At 41.5% G+C, this 20593-nt stretch overlaps 1 protein-coding gene across 6 annotated transcripts in view; it reads left to right on the top strand.

Moving 5' to 3' along the window:
- Nucleotides 1-20593, top strand: part of ACOT9 (acyl-CoA thioesterase 9) — an 89871-nt gene that overhangs the window by 51424 nt on the left and 17854 nt on the right. For 4 of the 6 annotated variants that reach the window (XM_035711937.2, XM_025438660.3, XM_025438655.3 and 1 more), the window contains 10 exons: nt 2674-2757; nt 3358-3461; nt 8162-8235; nt 10517-10584; nt 11068-11179; nt 11341-11431; nt 11837-11922; nt 12333-12420; nt 12575-12725; nt 13965-14261. In XM_035711937.2, coding sequence (XP_035567830.1) covers nt 2674-2757; nt 3358-3461; nt 8162-8235; nt 10517-10584; nt 11068-11179; nt 11341-11431; nt 11837-11922; nt 12333-12420; nt 12575-12725; nt 13965-14053 — 947 coding nt within the window. In that variant the 3' untranslated portion in view covers nt 14054-14261. Of the gene's footprint in view, nt 1-2673; nt 2758-3357; nt 3462-8161; nt 8236-10516; nt 10585-11067; nt 11180-11340; nt 11432-11836; nt 11923-12332; nt 12421-12574; nt 12726-13964; nt 14567-17402; nt 18041-20593 lie in introns of those variants that run through there. The other 2 variants (XR_007409475.1, XR_007409476.1) reach the window with 2 other exon arrangements.

The following is a 20593-nucleotide window of genomic DNA, read 5'->3' as shown; positions in this document are numbered from 1 at the left end:
TTCCAATTGGCCTTTAGTATCCCACTCTGGGCTACCTTGCTTACTCTTACTAATGACTTTTTGACTGAACTGTTGGGAAAGGGCTTAGCTCTAATGACTTCTACAATATAGACATAAGTCAGTTGTTAGGCTTAACACCCAGCTTTGTGTTTCTTCAGATTAAATAAACTGGGGTGCCTGTGTGACTCAGTGGTTGAGCATCTGCCTTCAGCTCAGGTTATGATGCCAGGGTCTTGGGATTGAGTTCCACATTGGGCTTCCTGCAGGGAGCCTGCTTCTCTCTCTGCCTGTGTCTCTGCCTCTTTCTGTGTGTCTCTCATGAATAAAAATCTTTTAAAAAAGATTAAATAAACTTGGTTAGGGGCACCTGGGTGGCTCCAATCATGATCCCAGGGTCCCAGGATCTAACCCAGCATCAGGCTCCCTGTTCAGCCAGGAGCCTGCTTCTCCCTCTCCTGCTGCCACTCTCCACCCCCACTCATGTTCTCTCTCGCTCGCTTACTCTCTCTCTCTCTTAAATAAAGAAATAAAATCTTTTAAAAAATAAACTTGGTTAAACATTCTTACTGACCTTTTAAAAAAAAAAACAACGCACACGCACACATACACTCTTGACTTTGGTTTACTTAGGTGTCCCTAAATGCACAAACTCCCTTGCCACTACACTGTTTTTTCCTCATTGACTCCTGTTGATGGCCATCCATTTTACCTGTTCACTTGATTCTGTTCTTTCCAGTTCTTCTAGGAACTTGCCTTATCACCTATGCTTTCTCGTTAGTATCTCAAGCCTTTTCTCAACTTCACATTTCCTTCAGCTTATTACAAACATGTTAAAGGCTCTTCCATCTCATAATGAAAAGTAGGTAAAATACCCTTCCCTCACAACACTATTGAACTTTCTCCCTCACTTCAGAGCTAACTTTCTGGAACGAGTTGAAAAAAGTCATTTGCTCTTATTTCCTTTATACCTTAACCTCCTATTTACCTCTAAATCTCATATGTTCTGGCTTCTGCTCCTCCTCCTGCTATTGAACTGCTCTTGCCAAGATCTCCATCAGCCCCTTTATTTCATGATCTAATAGATGCTTTTCCTTTTTAAAAAGATTTTTAAAATCTGAGATAGAGAACACTATTGGGGAGAAGAGGCAGAGGGAGAGGGAGAAGCAGGCTCCCCACTGAGTCGGATGTGGGGCTCGATCCTGGGACTCTGGGATCATGACCTGAGCTGGAGGCAGACACTTAACTGACTGAGCTATCCAGGTGCCTCTGATGGATGCTTTTCCAAGTTTACAATGTTGTTAAACTCATCCTTATGCTTTGGTGATATTTCTTCCTGCCTCTCTGACTCTTCCTTCCCAGTCTCTTGTGTAGGCTCCTCTTTGTCTAGTGATCTATGAAGAATTTTTTAATTAAATTCAATTAATTAACGTATAATATATTCTTGGTTTCAGAGGTAGAGATCAATGATTCATCAGTCTTCTATAACGCCAAGTGCTCATTCCATGACGTGCCCTCTTTAGCGTCCAGCACTGTTTGAATGTTGGTTATCCCCAGGGTTTTGTCTTCTACCCTTTTTTGCTTGTCTATATACTCTAAATACTCTCATTCAGTGTCATTTCTTCACTTATTATCAGTATGTGGAATCTTTAGAAAGCTATATTTCCTGTCCTGCTTTTCTTAGTTCCAGACCAATTTGTCATCCTGCCTACCAGACATTTTCATTTGGAAATGTTATAGGCTTTTCAAATTTAACATGTTGAAAACAGTCCATTGTGCTTTCTTGTATTTTCTTTTTCAGTGAATGGTGTACCATCTTTACTCAGGCAAGCTAGAGACCTGGGTTTATTAAAATGCTGTCAAGTGCACCTTCTTCTTAACTTGATCCTTTCATTTCCTCAAGTGGCTACCATAGGTTAGCCACATGTGATGTATTTTATGGCTACCACAGAGACTTTTAAATGGACCTGCTTGCCTTTAGCCTCTCATTCCCCCAGTGCATCCTTTAGCAGGTGCATGGATGGAAGGATTTATTGTCACTTAAGTAATATTGGGTACAGACCCTGGTCCCGAGGGCTGATGATACAAGTTTGAATGACTCATGGAGAAGCAGTGAGGCTTCTAAACACAGGAGTATAATACATCTTTAAATGACTTGTTATTTGTAAGATGCATAGCTAGCTGCATGCTTAGCTGATTAAAATATGGAAAGTATATAGATAGCCACAAGGTGGTGTAAGAGTCAAATCTGTTATTTGGGAAGGAGGAATGACTTCAGTTAAGTAATTGTTTTATGATTAAGGAAGAGTCAAGGAAAATAGATTGCTGAGTCCCTGTGATTTGTTTCTCTTTTCTGAAGATCTTCAGTGCTGTCAGACTCATGGGCTGGAGTCTTTTTCTAGTTGAGGCACTGTGTGTGTCTCTGTGTAGTGGTGACAGGACGCCTGCTGGTTTTGAGCTTTGATTTCTTTACCAAATCTAAAATTGAGTGGGCGGTCAGATTAGAGAATCCTCAAATATCTTCAATGTATAAAATATAAAAGTCTTTGGTTATCAGAAAAGACTGCTGGTGGGATCTGGGGGGTTGGGTCTTCAGATAATTGCAGAGAGTTGGTTGTAAATGTTGGGAAATAATTTTGCTTTTCCTTCATTTGGTTCTCTTCTCTTTCCTTACAGTTCTTATTTGCTACATGCACACCAGAGTTCATGCAGCTAAGATGTCTCCTTTGTCAATAGTTACAGCCCTGGTGGACAAGATTGGTAAGCAATATTATTTTCTATGAATAATTAGCATTCTTAGTAATTATAGGAGATTATTTTTTAAAGATTTTATTTATTTATTCATAGAGATGCAGAGAGAGAGAGAGAGAGAGAGGCAGAGACACAGGCAGAGGGAGAAGCAGGCTCCATGCAGAGAGCCTGACGTGGGACTCGATCCAGGGTCTCCAGATCACGCCCCGGGCTGCAGGCGGCGCTAAACCGCTGTGCCACCGGGACTGCCCTATAGGAGATTATTGAAATTAGAGGAAATCTTTTCCTTTTATGGGAATTTTTATGTGTATATATATGTATGAAAATTCTAGACTGCTATGTACCAAGATACATATTTATTATAATCTTTGAGTGGAAGGGTTTTTCATGATTCCAGTTTTATTTTTTATATTCTTTGCACTGTCTATAGTTTTCCAAAAGGCATATGAATTTTTTTATATGTCAAAAAATTGTTTTTAGTTTTGAAGACTGTAAAAAAGAAAAAAGGAAATGTGGTGGAATTGGTCAGAATTTCAAGTGAAATTTTCCAATTGAAATACAGATAGCTTTGGGTGTCATTTGAACTCAGATTGATTTTCTGTCTTGCAGATATGTGTAAGACGAGCTTAAGCCCAGAACAGGACATTAAGTTCAGTGGCCATGTTAGCTGGGTTGGGAAGACATCCATGGAAGTGAAGATGCAAATGTTTCAGGTGTGTATTTATCTAAAGATTGACTGCTTATTCCAATACAACCAGCCAGGCCCAGTGAAAAGCGCAGTTACCTATGTATCAATAGACAAGTCTATAGCTCACCACTTATAGAGAAACAATTGAAAGTTCATGTCATGCAGATGGTGGGTGATTTTTTTTCTTTAGATTTATTTATTTTTTAGAGAGAGAGAGAGGGAAAAAGAGAAAGCGAGTGGAGGGAGAGGTAGAAGAAGAGGGGGAATCCTCAAGCAGACTCCCTGCTGAGTGGGGAGCTGCCGGGCTCAATCCCAGGACCCCGAGATCATGACCTGAGCCGAAACCAAGTGTTGGACACTTAGTTGACTGAGCCACCTTCATGGTTGATTCCTGCCCTGCCAGATTCCTGCTGTAGGACCTGTTCTGGGGATTCTCGGTTATTTGAATCTTGGCCCAATAGGTTGAAAAGAGATACAGGGGTTATTGCGAGGAGAGAGAATGAAAATTAATGTCAGGCAGGAACAGATGTCTGTTTTAAGTTTGTGTTTCTCATTGGTCATTTTGACTAACTTAAGACTTGAGTGATCTTTTCTATTCCAGACAGGAAGCTTGGTGGTAGGTGCTTTGCCTTTGCTTTGGGTACCTGTAGGTTCACATCCCAACTCAGCTGCTTATTAGCCATGCGACTGTGGGTAAATTACTTACCTTCTCTGAGCTTCTGTTGTCTCAAGTGTAACATGAAAGCAGTAATAGTACCACATTATATTGTTTGCTAAGGGTGAATGAAGAAACAACCCAACCATTTTAATTACTTGGTATAATTGCCTGTCACACAGTGACCACTAATCACACGTTGGCAATAATGTTGATATATTAGCGTCGCTATGGAGATGGCCCCAAATCTTTTCTGGGACTGACATTCAGACCTACCTTAGGGGCACCTGTTATCTCTCTCCCCCTGCATGTGCTTTTGCTACCTCAAATGCAGTGTGTTACAAACTGAGTCCGTTGGTTTCCTTTCCAGTCCTGATCCTCCTTCATTTTCCCTTTTGTCTCCCCAGCCCCAACCCTTTGTGATAGCTTTAATTTTGCCCTATGCAGCCTTCTGCCAAGTCTTGCAAATTCATCACCCATACAACTCATCAGAGTTCTTTCTTCCCCTTCTCCTGGGCCCATGTATTTCACTCAAGGCCTTACTGCCTCCTGTGTGAGTACCTGAACTGTCTTAGTTAGCCTGCCTGCCTCTAGTCTGTTGCCTCTCTGTTAACTGTACAGATTTTTACCAGCTAGGTCTTCCAAAGCTGATCTTATTTTTTTTAAAGATTTTATTTATTTATGAGAGAGAGAGAGAGAGAGAGAGAGAGAGAGAGAGGCAAAGACACAGGCAGAGGGAGAAGCAGGCTCCATGCAGGGAGCCCGATGTGGGAATTGATCCTGGGATTCCAGGATCACTCCCTGGGCCAAAGGCAGGTGTCAAACTGCTGAGCCACCCAGGGATCCCCCAAAGCCGATCTTAAATCACACTGCTTTGCGTCTCAAAAAACCTTCTGTGACTGTTAGGTGTGCCTTACAGTCTAACTTCTTTTGACTAGTTAGGATCCAAGGTGCTCCATAAACTACCTCCCACTCAGCTTTCCAACCATATTCCCAACAATTTAACATTTATATACCTTCCTAGAGCTTGCTGCTGGGCATTTTGAACATTCTAAGAGTAGAGAGTTGTTCAGTTTTGCATTCTTGATGCTTGGTGCTAGTAGGTGTTCATTATAATAAACCATAATTTAAACAGTGAGTTGGATGAGTATCATTGCTTACGCTTTTTTCTTTGCCTGAGATTGTCATGCTCTGCCTCTACCATCCACATTCCACCTGTGTTTCCAGATCACCTCATGCTCGGATGCTTTCAGCTCATAGCACCTATTCCTTCCCTATGACTCCTCCCTCAGTACCCTTTCCCTGACCTTTCTCCTGGCACCGGCGAATCTCTTCTGCACCAAGCTGTGTATGAACACATCTTTTTCTCTTCTACCAAACTGTATGAGTCTTAATGACAACATCTGGATGTGAGTCACCTGGCTCACTTCCTCACATCCATTCATTTATCATTGACTTATCCATTGTTTATTGAGTGCCTGTGTTGTGCCAGGTATGCAGTAGTGAGCTAAACAAAGTTTCATTCTCGAGATGCCTGGGTGGCTCAGCGTTTGAGCGTCTGCCTTCAGCTCAGGGCGTGATCCTGGGGTCCTGGGATTGGGTCCTGCATCAGGCTCCCCGTGGGTAGCCTGCTTCTCCCTCTGCCTGTATCTCTGCCTCTCTGTCTGTGTCTCTCATGAATAAATAAATAAAATCTTTTAAGAAACCCCAAAGTTTGATTCTCTTAGAGTTCACATTCTAGTAGTACTCAGTCATTTTCTGCCTTAATTCATACTGATTGCGTATGTGCCATCTGCCGGTCTTTGTGCTATGCATAAAGGGATGCAAGTGTGAATAAAAGGGTCTCTGTCCTCAAGGAGCACATGCTACAATAGGGAGACAGCCACATAAATAAGTGGCTATGATTTACATAAGGTCCCCAACTTAGGATGGTTTCATTCGTGTTTTTTCAGCTTGACAATGCCTTGAAAGAGCTTTCAGTAGAATCTGTACTTTGAAGTTTGAATTTTGATCTCTTCCTGGCCTGGTGATACGTAGTACAACAGCAGCAGCGAGCTGCAGCTCCCAGGCAGCCGTGTGATCATGAAGGTAGATGACTGATACACTTGCAGCCGTCCTGTCCTCATTCAGCCATTCTGCTTTTACTCTGAGAAGAATATTCAGTAAATTACTTGAGATATTCAACACTTTGCTATAAAATAGGCTTTGTATAAGATGATTTTGCCCAACTGTGGGCTAATGTAAGTGTTCTTGAATGCGCTTAGGGTAAGCTAGGCTAAGCTGTGATGCTCTCTTGGTTACATGTATTAAATGCATTTCAACTTAATGATATTTTCAATTTATGATGGGTTTGTTGGGACATAAGTTGAGGGAGATGTGTAGTATATATATTTTTAAAGAATTCATTTATTTATGAGAGACACACACAGAGAAAGGCAGAGACATAGGCAGAGTGAGAAGCAGGCTCCCCACGGGGAGCCCGAGGTGGGACTCGATCTTGGGACCCTGGGATCATGACCTGAGCCGAAGACAAACGCCACCCAGGGGTCCTGAGATCTGTAGAATATTAAGCATTATGCAGCATTTCTCAGTAGGGACACTATTGGCATTGTATGTAGGAACGTTTTTAGTTATGCAGGACAATCCCCTGTGTTGTGAGATGTTTAGCTCCTTGGTTACCCCTGCCCTGCTAGTGATGTCCCTCAAGTCATGTGGCGACCAAAACCTCTTCTACACATATCCAAATGCTCCCTATAGGGGTGGTATCCATCTCTGTTACATTGAGAACCACTTTCAGGGGAGGACTTTGTTTCCATTCTAGTGGTAAACCAAGGAGAGGATGATGACCTCTGCCTGAAGAGGAGGAATGGGGTAGGAGTGGGGAGGAGTGTCTTGAGGACAGCAGCTATGAGGAAGGCATCAGACACAGACATGGGCAGGAGGAGTTCAGTAGCATGGTATGTTTAAAAACCTCCGAATTGTCAGCTGTGGCTAGGGCAAAAGGTGCAGGTGTAAGAGGGCTGTTTGGTGAACAACCAGAGAGGAATCTGGGCTGTGTTGTGGAGGCCTTTCTATATATGGTGCCAGCAGGCTTAGAGCAGATGCGGGAAGAAGGTTGAGGGGGAGAGGGTGATGGTGCCCGAACAGGCAGCGGTGAGGAGGAGTAGGGGTGAGGTCTGTCGAGCCAGCCTACTGTACCCTCAGCTGATGACAGGACCTCATGATATAACTTCCCTGGAAGTACAGATTCCTAGATGATAACGAAATACCTTAAAACCTCAAAGGCTTGGGCATTGTAAATATGTCACTCAATCCACAGAATTATCACTGATCCTCCCTGCTTCGCAGGAGCCCCCGGGCTCGCTCAGCTAAGGAAACTGAAACCTGTGCTGGTAGTTGGCACCCTGCAAATACTAATGTCTGTGAGTGCAGTGGGCCATTCACCTGTCTCTGTGTGCCACTGCAAGGACAGGTAGGCCTGCAGAAAGCCAGGATCCCACGCGCTGCTGGACAGTTAAATGCTGCTGATGCCGAGGGTCCCTCTATGACCCTTGCCCTTGATTTCAGTGATGCGCGGTTCCAAAGGCCTTGGGAGTGTCCATCCCAGCCCTTCTCAACTGGTCTGCTGTTTGAATTTTGGGAGATCTTTCTCTTCTCCCAGACCATAGGCTCTTTGGTCATGCTGCCCTTCTCATCCAGAGCTTATTTCTGTGCCTGGCAACTCAGCAGACGGAGGTTACCGAATGCACTTTTCTTTTTCTAATTGTAGCCTTTTTCATTTTTTTTTTTAAATTTTTTTAATTTTTATTTATTTATGATAGTCACAGAGAGAGAGAGAGAGGCAGAGACACAGGCAGAGGGAGAAGCAGGCTCCATGCACCGGGAGCCCGACGTGGGATTCGATCCCGGGTCTCCAGGATCGTGCCCCGGGCCAAAGGCAGGCGCCAAACCGCTGCGCCACCCAGGGATCCCTGTAGCCTTTTTCAAAGGGTGCATGCTGTTAGAATTGTGGTAGGTCTTTGCAGTAAATGCATTTCTTACATCTGTATTTTCTTTCCATTGTTCTTTAGTTACATGGCAATGAATTTTGTCCTGTTTTGGATGCAACATTTGTAATGGTGGCTCGTGATTCTGAAAATAAAGGGTAATTGCTCTTTCTTTCCTAATTCTTCATTTTAAAAGATTTCAGAGATATATAAAACTAGAGAGAAGACTATTACGAATTTCCATGTATTCATCACCTAGACTTAGAATTTTTAACATTTTGCCATATTTGCTTCATCTGTTTTTTCAAAGTATATTGTTTTCTTTATTTTAAAGTAAATCCCAGACATGATGACCTTTCGTCTCTGAATACTTAAGTGTAGGCATCTTTTTAAAAATGAAGATATTTTCCTAAATAAAGATATTACCATTAGCATGCCTAATAAAAATAATAGTAAGTCCATAAGATAGTCTCATGATCAATTCGTATTCACTTTTCTCCAGATATCATTTAATGATCTGTTCAAGTCACAATCCAAAGTTCACATACTACATTTGATTTTTATGTCTCTTAATCCTATCATTTTTGTTAATAGCTTTATGAGATATAATTCACATCCATACAATTCACCTATTGAAAGTGTACAATTTAATGACTTTTAGTGTATTCACAGAACTGTATCTCTTAGGGCTTTTTAATCTAGAATAGTTGTGTGTCCCCACTGCCCCCTTAGTGTTTCATATAAACTTGTTGAAAAGCCAGATGGGCTTTTCTGTACAGTGTCCAACTTTATAGATTTGTCTTGTTGCTTCCTCATGGTATTTTTTTTAATTGTTTCTCTATCTCTAGTATTTTCTATAAACTGAAGTTACAGCTAAAGCCTTGATTAGATTCAGATTCAGCATATTTGATGGGAGCACTTTGTAGGTGATGAGATCTGTGTATCTCAAATTGTTGTATCATATCAGGAGGTACAGATTGTCCCACTCATAGTGATGCCAAGATTGGTGTGTGGTGGTTCAGTAGTGACCAAACTGATCTTTTCATTGTAGGGTTCACTTTATCCTCTTACACTCAGCAATAATGTGCAGGGTGCAGTATAGTACAGGATATATCCAGAGTATATGCTCTCACCCTGTGGATAGCTAGCTCCCATCAGTCTTTCTCCAGTGCTTTAAATGTTCATTGCTGATCATTGCTTTAATCATTAAGGTATGTAAATGATTCTCTCCTGTCTTTCCTTCTATGTTTACTACCTAGTGTTCTGGAAAGAAGAGCTTTCCTTTCTTAGCTAGGGTAATTTAGTTTGTAAAGGAAAGTTGGGATTAATGTTTCATTCTTGCCTTTTATTTACACATTTTCTGAATAATGAGTTGCTTTACTAGCTAGCAATGACATGGTTTTTCTACTTTTTGGCTTTTTAAAAAGGTATCATTGTGAATTCATGGATTTTAATTGTCTGTATTTCAGTAAATCGCAGCCATCTTTGGGCAGTGGGGGCAGCTTTCAGATTGCTCCTGTAAAAAAGCTCTTTTCACATTTCTCTACTAGTCTTCCTGTTCTCTGGTACAAGGGGATGTCTTGGGGTCATCTTATACTTTTCCTGCCTGAGGCCTGAAACCAGCCGTTTCTCCAAGGAATCCTGGGGTTCCTCTCAGTGAGCACTGGTATTTAGAGACCAGAATCTGAACCCTAGAAGTATATGTTGTTACTCATTTATCATTGTCTCTAAGGCTTTTTGGTGGACAGAACTAGGATGTATGTTAAAAAACAACGAACATCCAACCTCAATGAGTTTATACCATCAATTCCAAGGCAGATTGAACTGTATAGGTTTTAACTTATTTGGCTTTATACTTTTTGTTCAGCATGTATCTTCTGATAATAAAGTCATTCTGCTACACAACCTGGATGCCTTTATTATATCCAAGAAATTTGAGTGATATAGTGATATTATGTAATATACGATGTATATTAAAACTTTGCCAGTTGTCCTTAAAATGTCTTTTATAGCCCTTCCATCTGAGTCAGGATCTGATCAAGGATCATGTATCACATGTAGTTATCATGTTTTTTTTTTTAAAGAGTCCCTTGCCATTTTCTTTCTTTTAATATGTTGACTTTTTTTGAAGAGTCCAGGCCAATTATCCTGGAGAATGTTCTGCAGCCTGTCTTTGACTATTTCCTCATTACTGCCATCAGGTGAAATTTTTTGATGTGAGGCAGTATTCTTTTTATAAATGTGAACTTTCTATTGTACAGACTGATCCGTAACCAGAAAGCCCCTCAGTTGTTCTAGGGTTATTATGGGAAGCGGTCAGGCAGCATTAACAAGACCAATAGCAAAGACTTCTTGAAACTAGTGGGTAATTGTTCACCTTCCATATTTGCTAGGTAATGACACCTCTTAAACTGTAATCTTTTCTTTTCTTCTTTTTAGGCCGGCATTTGTAAATCCACTCATCCCTGAAAGCCCAGAGGAAGAAGAGCTCTTTAGACAAGGAGAATGTATATTAATTTGTTTATAATAAGATACAGTTTAAAAAGCACATTAACTGTACTGCAGAGTAGGTTATGTAAGAGTATGTATGGTCTCCTCATACCGGTCATGTGTCTTACTCAAGACAAGAATTTATTGAAATTAAAAATACTTATTTTTCTCCCCAGAGTCCATAGTTTGAACAATTTTATCAATTAGATAGTATTCATCAAGTGAAATGATTTGCATTCTTATTTTTAATAAAATGGGAGCTTATCAGTGAAATAACTCCTGGCCCCCCTGAGCCAGTATAATTTCCATCTGGAAGCGAAGAATCTCTGAATACCTTATGTAGCCTTGGCAGCCTCCTCTGGGATAGATGTTTAATTTCCCATGGACTTTTTAAAACCTGGAAATGCTGCCTCTGTAGGGTCCCTGGCAGCCCAGGTCAGGAACCCCAGTGCTGGGGTATGACCTTCCTGACTGTAGCTCCTTATTGCCCTGTGTTCCAGTGAACAAGGGGAGAAGGGTGACCTTCAGTGCCACGTCATTACTGAAAATGGCTCCCAGTGCTGAGGAGAGGACTACCATACATGAGATGTTTCTAAACACACTGGATCCGAAGTAAGTCAGCAGGGTGAGATTGTAGGTTATGAAAGCATTTCAACCTTGGCCCTCTCCAGAGTTACGTGTGCCTCACATACTGGGAGTTGTTTGCAAATATTTTACTTTTCAACAGTAAAGCCATAGCATTCACAGGGTTTACTAAATCTCCATTTGTACAGGACTGTAAGTTTTCGAAGTCGAGTTTTGCCCCCTAATGCAGTGTGGATGGAGAATTCAAAACTGAAGAGCTTGGAAGTGTGCCACCCTCAGGTATTTTAAGTTAATGAAAAATCTTTTATCTTTTTATTTTTTATTTTTAAAATTTTTTTATTTATTTATGATAGTCACACACACAGAGAGAGAGAGAGAGAGAGAGAGAGAGGCAGAGACATAGGCAGAGGGAGAAGCAGGCTCCATGCACCGGGAGCCTGACGTGGGATTCGATCCCGGGTCTCCAGGATCATGCCCTGGGCCAAAGGCAGGCGCTAAACCGCTGCGCCACCCAGGGATCCCTGAAAAATCTTTTAAATAGGATAACTCGCATTCATGGTTCTTGTGTAAAATTTGACATACCTTTAAACTCACCTCCTTTCTGCAGCAGTGCTAATTCCTTTCTTCTGTATATGAGGGTGGCTGGGAGCTTGTATTTGTTAATAATTACTTTATATCCTATAGGAGCGCAACATTTTTAATCGGATCTTTGGTGGTTTCCTTATGAGGAAAGCATATGAACTTGGATGGGCTACTGCTTGTAACTTTGGGTGAGTCAGAGTGAAGGTGGTTTTAACTTCTGAGAAGCAGCTTGTACTACCCCATTGAACCAAATGGAACATTTTGGACCAGTCTGGATGTATTGGGGCATAGGCTCTGTTTTTAGATAATTATTTTAGTGATACCACCTACCTTTGAGCTTACTTTTCCAAAGGCTGTAGCGCTGCCTCTGTCAGTACATTAAAGACCTACTGAGAAGAGGTGATGATATGTGGGAGGGAAAAGATAGAGTGGTGATCTGGTCTCAGGGGCATTGCTTACCATTTCTCACTGGTCTTCCTTCCCTCCTTCCGTAAGTTTATTCTTTGATTATTTAAATTTTGCTTCAGCTGATTGTTAGGGGAGAAGTAGAGATCATCTGAATTTTGTGGTTGACCCATATTCTGTCTTTGCCCATTAGTGGCTCCCGACCGTTTGTTGTAGCTGTGGATGATATCATGTTTCAGAAGCCTGTAGAGGTTGGATCATTGCTATTCCTTTCTTCACAGGTAGGTGTGTGATGAGAGATGAAATACAATTTTCTATCATTTGGGCCTGGACGAGAAGTCTTTTTTTTTTCCCCTAAAGTCACTATTTCTCTTATGACTGCCTTTTCTTCCCTTTTCAATGCACTTGACTAACTGTTGTATCTAAATCCCTTAGGTTTGCTTTACTAAGGACAATTACATTCAAGTCAGAGTACATAGTGAAGTGGCCTCTCTTGAGAGTAAAGAGCATATGACCACCAATGTCTTTCATTTCACATTCATGTCGGAAAAAGAAGTGCCCTTGGTTTTCCCTAGAACATATGGAGGTAAGCAGCAGTGTCTGCTTGTCCCTGATGAATGGAAGAATGTTCAAAGAAATTTTTTTCTTTTAAATTGTCATAGGAAGTATACTGATGCCTATTAGCTCAAGAGTGTATCTTTTTTTTAAGCCCAACAAACCATATATTTTAGCAGGGACTTCAGAAATAAAGAAAAACTCACTGTGACTTTTATAAAATGAATGAAACTGGGAAATGAAAAAAAAAAAACCTGTGCTGGGGAAATAATTTGCCTATAACATACAAAATAACAAAGAACAGAATTCAGTTACACAGATTGAAGAGGATAAAAATCGCCTTTACAGGGCAGCCCCAGTGGCGCAGCGGTTTAGTGCCGCCTACAGCCCGGGGTTTGGTCCTGGGGACCCTGGATCAAGTCCCACGTCAGGCTCCCTGCATGGAGCCTGCTTCTCCCTCTGCCTGTGCCTCTGCCTCTCTCTCTCTCTGTGTCTCTATGAATAAATAAATAAAATCTTTAAAAAAATTCTTATAAAAAAAATCGCCTTTACATACTTGAGGGAAACTGAGTCACAACAAAACCCCCAAACCACCATGAGAAATTCCAGCAATGAAAGTTGAAAGCATGGGATTATTTTGGAAGGTGAAAAATAAAATAAAAAAGTCTTGTCCTGTTTTTAAGAAGTTATAATCACATTCATAGAAGATAATTTAAGTAAGTTGTGATTATATTTTGGAAAGAACTTGTCCCAAATATGTCTCATTTGATAGCATTACCTTACCTGAAATGAGTTGTTCAAATGTGGCCTATAAAAGGATATTGGAAAAGCAGGCATCTTGGATACTGGGTATGAAAAAAAGTAATAACACACTTCACAAGAGGAAGTCCAAATGGTTCGTCGATATTTGGGGTTTTAGAGCATATCTTTAGAAGATTGTGCTTTTGAGGGTTTGCAGCCCTGAAGGCCTGGATGCCTCATGGCCTGCAGGTGGCTGTCCTTGCTCTGCCCGAACCTGTCTGTTGTCTGCAGAGTCAGTGCCAGCTGCCAGCAGCCACTGGTGGTCAGAGACCAGTCCAGCCAAAGGAATGGGGCAAGAGTTGAGGCCGATTCCGTCGGGAGCCTTGCACATCCCTGGCCCAGCAGGGCAGGCCGAGTGCCAGTCTTGCATGCTTGTGGCTGTCCTCGTGCTCCCGAGTAGTCTTGTGTTTGTACAGCGATTCTGTAAGGTTCTGCGGGTTTCTTCATGGTTCTTTCTTTTGTGTTTCAGAGTCAATGTTGTATTTAGATGGGAAGCGGCATTTCAATTCCATGAGCGTACCGGTGAAGCTGAGAAAGGACTTCTCTGAGGCACCCTAGGAAAGCCATGCTTGCAGCAGAGCAGCTCTCTGTCGTGACATAGTGCCTGATGGAGGCCTGCTCATGTGTTCCGGCTTCAGCTTTACTCTCATCCGCCGTAGAGAAGAATATATTCAACCTTTAGGATGCTCAGAAAAGCAGGACCAGAGAGAAGCTGGGTGGGGCATGGGGAGGTGGGGTTATTACACAATAAATACTCTCAAGACAATTGAAATTGTGAATCTGCCCTGTTGCCTCCTCTATGGTAAAGAAAAGAAACAAGGGCAGAATGCCTTTAGATGTAGTTGGACACATTTTTTTCCTTGCCCTTATCATAAACTATCTGCATGTGCAGTTTCCTGCCAAGGTATTTGGAGGGCATTCCTTAAGCTTGCTCTTAGTGGTGGTTCCCCTGTGTTGTCTAAATCCCATCAGCCCTGCTTGATTCTTCTGTGTTTTGCCTCCCTCTGCTTTCCAGCTTTTGTTGTTAACAGAGGGAAGATGAAAAGTCGGAATGCAGGGATCCTGCAAAAGGTAAGGTATTTGGAAGGATTTGTGGGAGGCTTTAGATCTAAAGCCCTGCTAAGAGGAGGTGTTCAGAGATGACCTGGGTGAGGACACACAGGCCTACATGTTATTCTTTCATTCGCCGGACAACCCTGCAGCACACTTGGCTAGGGATTGGGCAGGATATATCTGATTCAAACACAGGAACAGCAATAATAACAGCTGCTTATGCTTCCTGAACACCTGCCCTGTGCTAAGGCACTGTCCTAAGCACTTGACATATATTACCTCATTTATTTCTTCCACCAACCTTAGATGTAGGTTTTGAAACCCCCTCAGCTTAGATCACTCAGGAAACTGAAGCAGAGAGGTTAAGTAACTTGCTTATGGTCCCACAGCTAGTAAGTGATGGTGCTCCCATTCAGAGCTAGGCGGTGTAGGGCCGGGGCACTCTTGACCAGTACCCTGTCCTGCTTTCTGGGAATATAGCAAGAGAGGCTGTGTCCAGTATCAGAGTCACCTAGGAACACAAAAGAGGAGGTATTCCCATGAGCTGAGCCGAGACATGGTGTCTTCCTTAATGGGACAGAAGGTTGGTTGAATCTGGAAGAGACAAAAAATCAGGCTGTACAGAAGAGTCATCCCTGAACAAGTGCTCCTAAGAAGGAAGCAATCTTTAGTGTGAGTTCTAGATCAGTGATCACAAACTTGATTCTGTCACAGAATAAGCTAGAATTTTTTTTTTTTAAATTCATACTGGGGCACCTGAGTGGCTCAGTTGGTTAAGCATCCCAACTCTTCATTTCAGCTCAGGTCTTGATCTCAGAGTTGTGAGATGGAGCCCCATGGCAGGGTCTGCACTCAGCAGGGAATCTGCTTGGGATTCTCTCTCCCTCTGCCCCTCCTCCCCTGTTCACACACATGCTCTCTAACATAAATAAATCTTTAAAATATTTTCATATATTATTATTTTTTGTATATTTTTTATTAGAGTTCGATTTGCCAACATACAGCATAACACCCAATGCTCATCCCGTCGAATGCCCCCCCAGTGCCTGTCACCCAGTCACCCCATCCCCCTCCCCGCCTCCCTTTCCACTACCCCTTGTTCGTTTCCCAGAGTTGGGAGTCTCTCATGTTTTGTCACCCTTTCTGATTTTTCCCACTCATTTTCTCTCCTTTCCTCTATAATCCTTTTCACTATTTTTTATATTCCCCGTTTGAGTGAAACCATATAAGGATTGTCCTTTTCCGATTAACTTACTTCACTTGGCATAATAACCTCCAGTTCCATCCATGTCGAAGCAAATGGTGGGTATTCGTCGTTTCTAACGGCTGAGGAATATTTCATTGTATACATAGACCACATCTTCTTTATCCATTCATCTTTTGATGGACACCAAGTCTCCTTCCACAGTTTGGCTATTGTGGACATTGCTGCTATAAACATTGGGGTGCAGGTCCCGGCGTTTCATTGCATCTGTATCTTTGGGGTAAATCCCCAGCAGTGTAATTGCTGGGTCGTAGAGCAGTTCTATTTTTAACTCTTTGAGGAACCTCCACACAGTTTTCCCGAGTGGCTGCACCAGTTCACATTCCCAACAGTGCAAGAGGGTTCCCCTTTCTCCACATCCTTTCCAACATTTGTTGTTTCCTGTCTTGTTCATTTTCCCCATTCTCACTGGTGTGAGGTGGTATCTCATTGTGGTTTTGATTTGTATTTCCCTGATGGCAAGGGATGCAGAGCATTTTCTCATGTGCTTGTTGGCCATGTCTATGTCTTCCTCTATGAGATTTCTGTTCATGTCTTTTGCCCATTTCATGATTGGATTGTTTGTTTCTTGGCTGTTGAGTTTAATATGTTCTTTATAGATCTTGGATACTAGCCCTTTATCTGATAGGTCATTTGCAAATATCTTCTCCCATTCTGTAGGTTGTCTTTTAGTTTTGTGGACTGTTTCTTTTGCTGTGCAGAAGCTTTTTATCTTGATGAAGTCCCAATAGTTCATTTTTGCTTTTGTTTCCCTTGCCTTCATGGATGTATCTTGCAAGAAGTTGCTGTGGCCAAGTTCAAAAAGGGTGTTGCCTGTGTTCTCCTCTAGGATTTTGATGGATTCTTGTCTCATATAAAATTTTTTTTGTATTTTAATATTTATTGGACTCACAGTTCATATGAACGAGCACTTCTGGCACCATCATGGGAACAGATCCAAGCACTCTGGAGGTGTGCTAGCATTAGTTTTTGTTTCCCCGTGCTGTATTTGCTACCATCCTGAGCTGCTCTGGGCTCTTCAGTGTAGCATTTTGCATATTCACCTGTGACTCAATGGGGACCCTGGGAGTGTGTGAATGTGTTAGGTGCAGTTCAGTTAAGAGACCTACTGTATGCTGTTGTATACATTATATATTATACATTTAAGCATTTATTGTTCTATACACTGAAGCTCTTTCTAGGACTTTTCTTGCAATTCTAAGCAATGTTGCAGTAAATATCCTAAATAGCTAAAATAATTAACCTTTAAATGATTTCCTTAGAACTGTAGAGAAGTGGTATCTAGGTCCAAATAGTATGCACATGTTGAAAACTTTGCATATACATTTCACATGACCTTGCAGAACAGTTGGACATCTTCATTTATTCATTAATTTCCCTGAAATTTGCCAAATTGTACCCTTTTCTTTTTAAACATCTTTGCCATTGTGATAGGTGAAAAGTGACATTTGTTAATGACCTTTCTTTGAATTCTGCTAAGATTGAAATCTTAAAAATTGCTTATTACCTTTTTAGTTAAATTGCTAGTTCGAGTAATTGTAATTTTGGATATCAGAATCTTAACTCAAAATCTGCTTCCTACCAATATAGGTTTTCATAGAAGACCAATTTTCAGAGCTAGAACAAACAATCCTGAAATTTCTGTGGAACCACAAAAGACCCCGAATAGCTAAAGCAATCTTGAAAAAGAAAAGCAAAGCTGGAGGCATCACAACTCCAGACTTCAAGCTATATTACAAATCTGTAGTGATCAAGAAAGTGTGGTACTGGCACAAAAATAGACACATAGATCAATGGAACAGAATAGAAAACCCAAAAATGAACCCATAACTATATGCTTAATTGATCTTTGAAAAGCAGGAAACAATATCCAATGGGAAAAAGTCTCTTCAACAAATGGTGTTGGGAATACTGGACAGCAACATGCAGAAGAATGAAACTGGACCCCTTTCTTACACTACACACAAAAATAAATTCCAAATGGATGAAAGACCTAAATGTGAGACAGGAAAGCATCAAAATCCTAGAGGAGAACACAGCCAGCAACCTCTTTGAGCTCAGCTGCAGCAATTTTTTACTAGACACGTCTCCTGAGGCAAGGGAGAGAAAAGCAAAAACTATTGGGACCTCATCAAGATAAAAAGCTTCTGCATAACAAAGGAAACAATCTACAAATTGTAGCCTATAGAATGGGAGAAGATACTTCCAAATAGCCTATCTGGTAAAGGGTTAGTATCCAAAACATATAAAGAATTTACACAACTCAACACTCAAAACCCAAATAATCCAGTTAAAAAATGGGCAGAAGACACCAGCAGACATTTTTCTAAAGAATATATCCAGATGGCCATCAGGCACATGAAAACAAAAGAGGTTTTCACTTTTAAAGGACTTTAAAAAGATCAGATGGAGAAAAGTACAAAGGACATACAGGAGGCTTTAGACTTTTAGTGTTCTGTCCCTCTTTAAAGAATAGTGAGTTTTTAACTAGGCCCAGCACCGGAATGTGTTTAGCATGGAAAATCCTAATATGGGCAGGGCAGAGTTCTGTACTGAGTTGTCCATGCTGAGATACCCGAATCTGACTTCCGGCATTTATTACCGTGTTGTTTTTGTTTATTTCTTCAGTGGGTAGTCTCTGAGGATGGTGTCTTTAACACCCTTTTTTTTTTTTTTAAGAAGAGTTCATGCTAGTGTGCTTTGCACTGTGTCGTGTGTACCCGTGTGATGCTCTGGATCCGTTTCTTGTGGACCCTGAAGACTCTGCATGTTCCCTTAGCTCCCTGCCTCCCCTGTGATATGATTTGCTTTCTCTCATCTCTGCATACAGCCAGGAGCTTGACTGCTGAAGAACTGAAGTCTTACCCCCCACCGCCACCCCAGGGAGTTCAACATTTATTTTTCTTTTTGATAAGTTTGTGCAGAGAAAGAGAAAGACCTTTTATCTTTCTAAAGGCATGGCTTTTTTTTTTTTTTGAGGGAGAGAGAGCAAGTGTGCACGAGAGCCAGGGTGGGGGAGAGAGAGAGGGAGAGAGAGTATCTTAAGCAAGCTTCACACCCAGCGCAGGACCCGATGTGGTGCTCCATCTTACGAGCCCTGAGATCATGACCTGAGCTGAAATCACGAGTCGGACGCTTAGCTGACTGAGCTACCCAGGCATCCCCTAAATGCGTATTTGTTTCTGAGGGATGGCTGGGCCCACCTGGGAGATTCTTTTCCATGTAGCATTCTCTGTGGTCACTTGGGCAGCTGTGTTCAGCTGGGAGCATGTCTGGGACTGGAACATCTGGCACCTCCACTGAGGTGGCTGGAATTGGTGGGGGCTGGCCAGGCCTGTAACAGGCTGGTTGGATTTTATAAATGGTGGGTTGAGGCCTCTCCAAGAGTAGCCAGCCAGATTTTCGGATCCCAACTGTGCCATCCTCCTGCCTCTCACAGCCATTTCTGTGGAGAGAATGAGCAGTGTTGTAGAAGTTGACAAAGATGAGCACGGGGTAAAGGCCATCAGTGGGATGATTGAAAGGTCACTGGTTAGAAAGAAGTTTCAGAATGTGATGTTGTCTGGGGCTGAATCATTCCAAGTGTCCTGCTCTCTTTCCTGGGTGAATTCCTCAGATGCTGGTGCTAATGAGATACTCTTTTAAAAACATTTTGTCAACTAGTAACATTGGGAAACAACACATCAGATACCCCTCCTCTGGTAGTTCTGATTGCCTATTAGGTTACAAGACTCTGAAAAGTAGGTCCATAAGAACACCTGTTTAACTTTGTTAAATCAGCTTTTATGAAACTTATTTGACCATGGTCCTTCTTTCTTATTAACAATACCTATTAACAAATTGCACACATGAAGAGTTTGTGTAACTTCCAAAGCTGGGATTGTACTCTTTTATTTTGTACTGTGAAAAAGCAGTAGAGTGTATTGTCCAAAGAGTGAATCTTTATATCCTCTTTTGTTGTGAAGAATCAAATATTAGTATTATGTTTCTTAAAACCAAATGTAGGATCTCATGTGAGATCTGACATTTCTAACTTTCGAGGGTTGGCAGTCTTGCTTTTAATGGCAGTGTAATTGCTTGTTGTCACTGCTGCTGTGGTAGAAAATGTTCACTTGTAGGAACATGTGTTTAACTTTACAACAAATTCTGAACAATAACCTTGTAGCATTGTACCTCTTTACACACAGGAAGAGGGAGGCAAAGGGAAGTGCTTGAGGGGGATGGTGAAGGTTAGTTTACATTTGCCTCCATTTTGATACCAATACCAGTTTGTTACCAATTTCTGTTTCTGGGCAAGAGCCTAAAGCTCAAATTCGGTGTTTTATGTTTCAACATGAAAACATTGGGAATAATTAGGGATTCTTTATTTGGTTACAGAACCCCATGGCAACTTGTTTTTTTTTTCCCTATGGCAACTTGTATGTTGGCAAAGCACTGCAAGAAATCGTTGACGAAATGTAATAATCATAAAATAAGAATTTTTGTATATGGCTATTGGAGTGCTACTATGGATCAGGCACTATACTAATGACATTCAAGTGTATTTTCTCATTTAATCCTTACAGTCGCCCCTTTTGAGGTCACTACCATTGTTACCCACATTTTGCAGATGAGGAAAGTGACTTCCCAAAGCTCATCTAACTGTCCACAGGTGGTGAAGGCCCAGATTGGTCTAGAGTCCTGCCCTTTTATACATTTTATATATATTTGTTCAGCTGTTACGATAAAAGGTTAAGTAATGATTATATATTTATGTATTTGCAATATATAATATTCCAAAT

This window comes from Canis lupus, chromosome X (genome assembly GCF_003254725.2).
Source record: "Canis lupus dingo isolate Sandy chromosome X, ASM325472v2, whole genome shotgun sequence".
Taxonomy (NCBI): Eukaryota; Metazoa; Chordata; class Mammalia; order Carnivora; family Canidae; genus Canis; species Canis lupus.
Note: the sequence above shows the minus strand (reverse complement) of the source record. Positions and strands in the feature narration are given on the sequence as shown.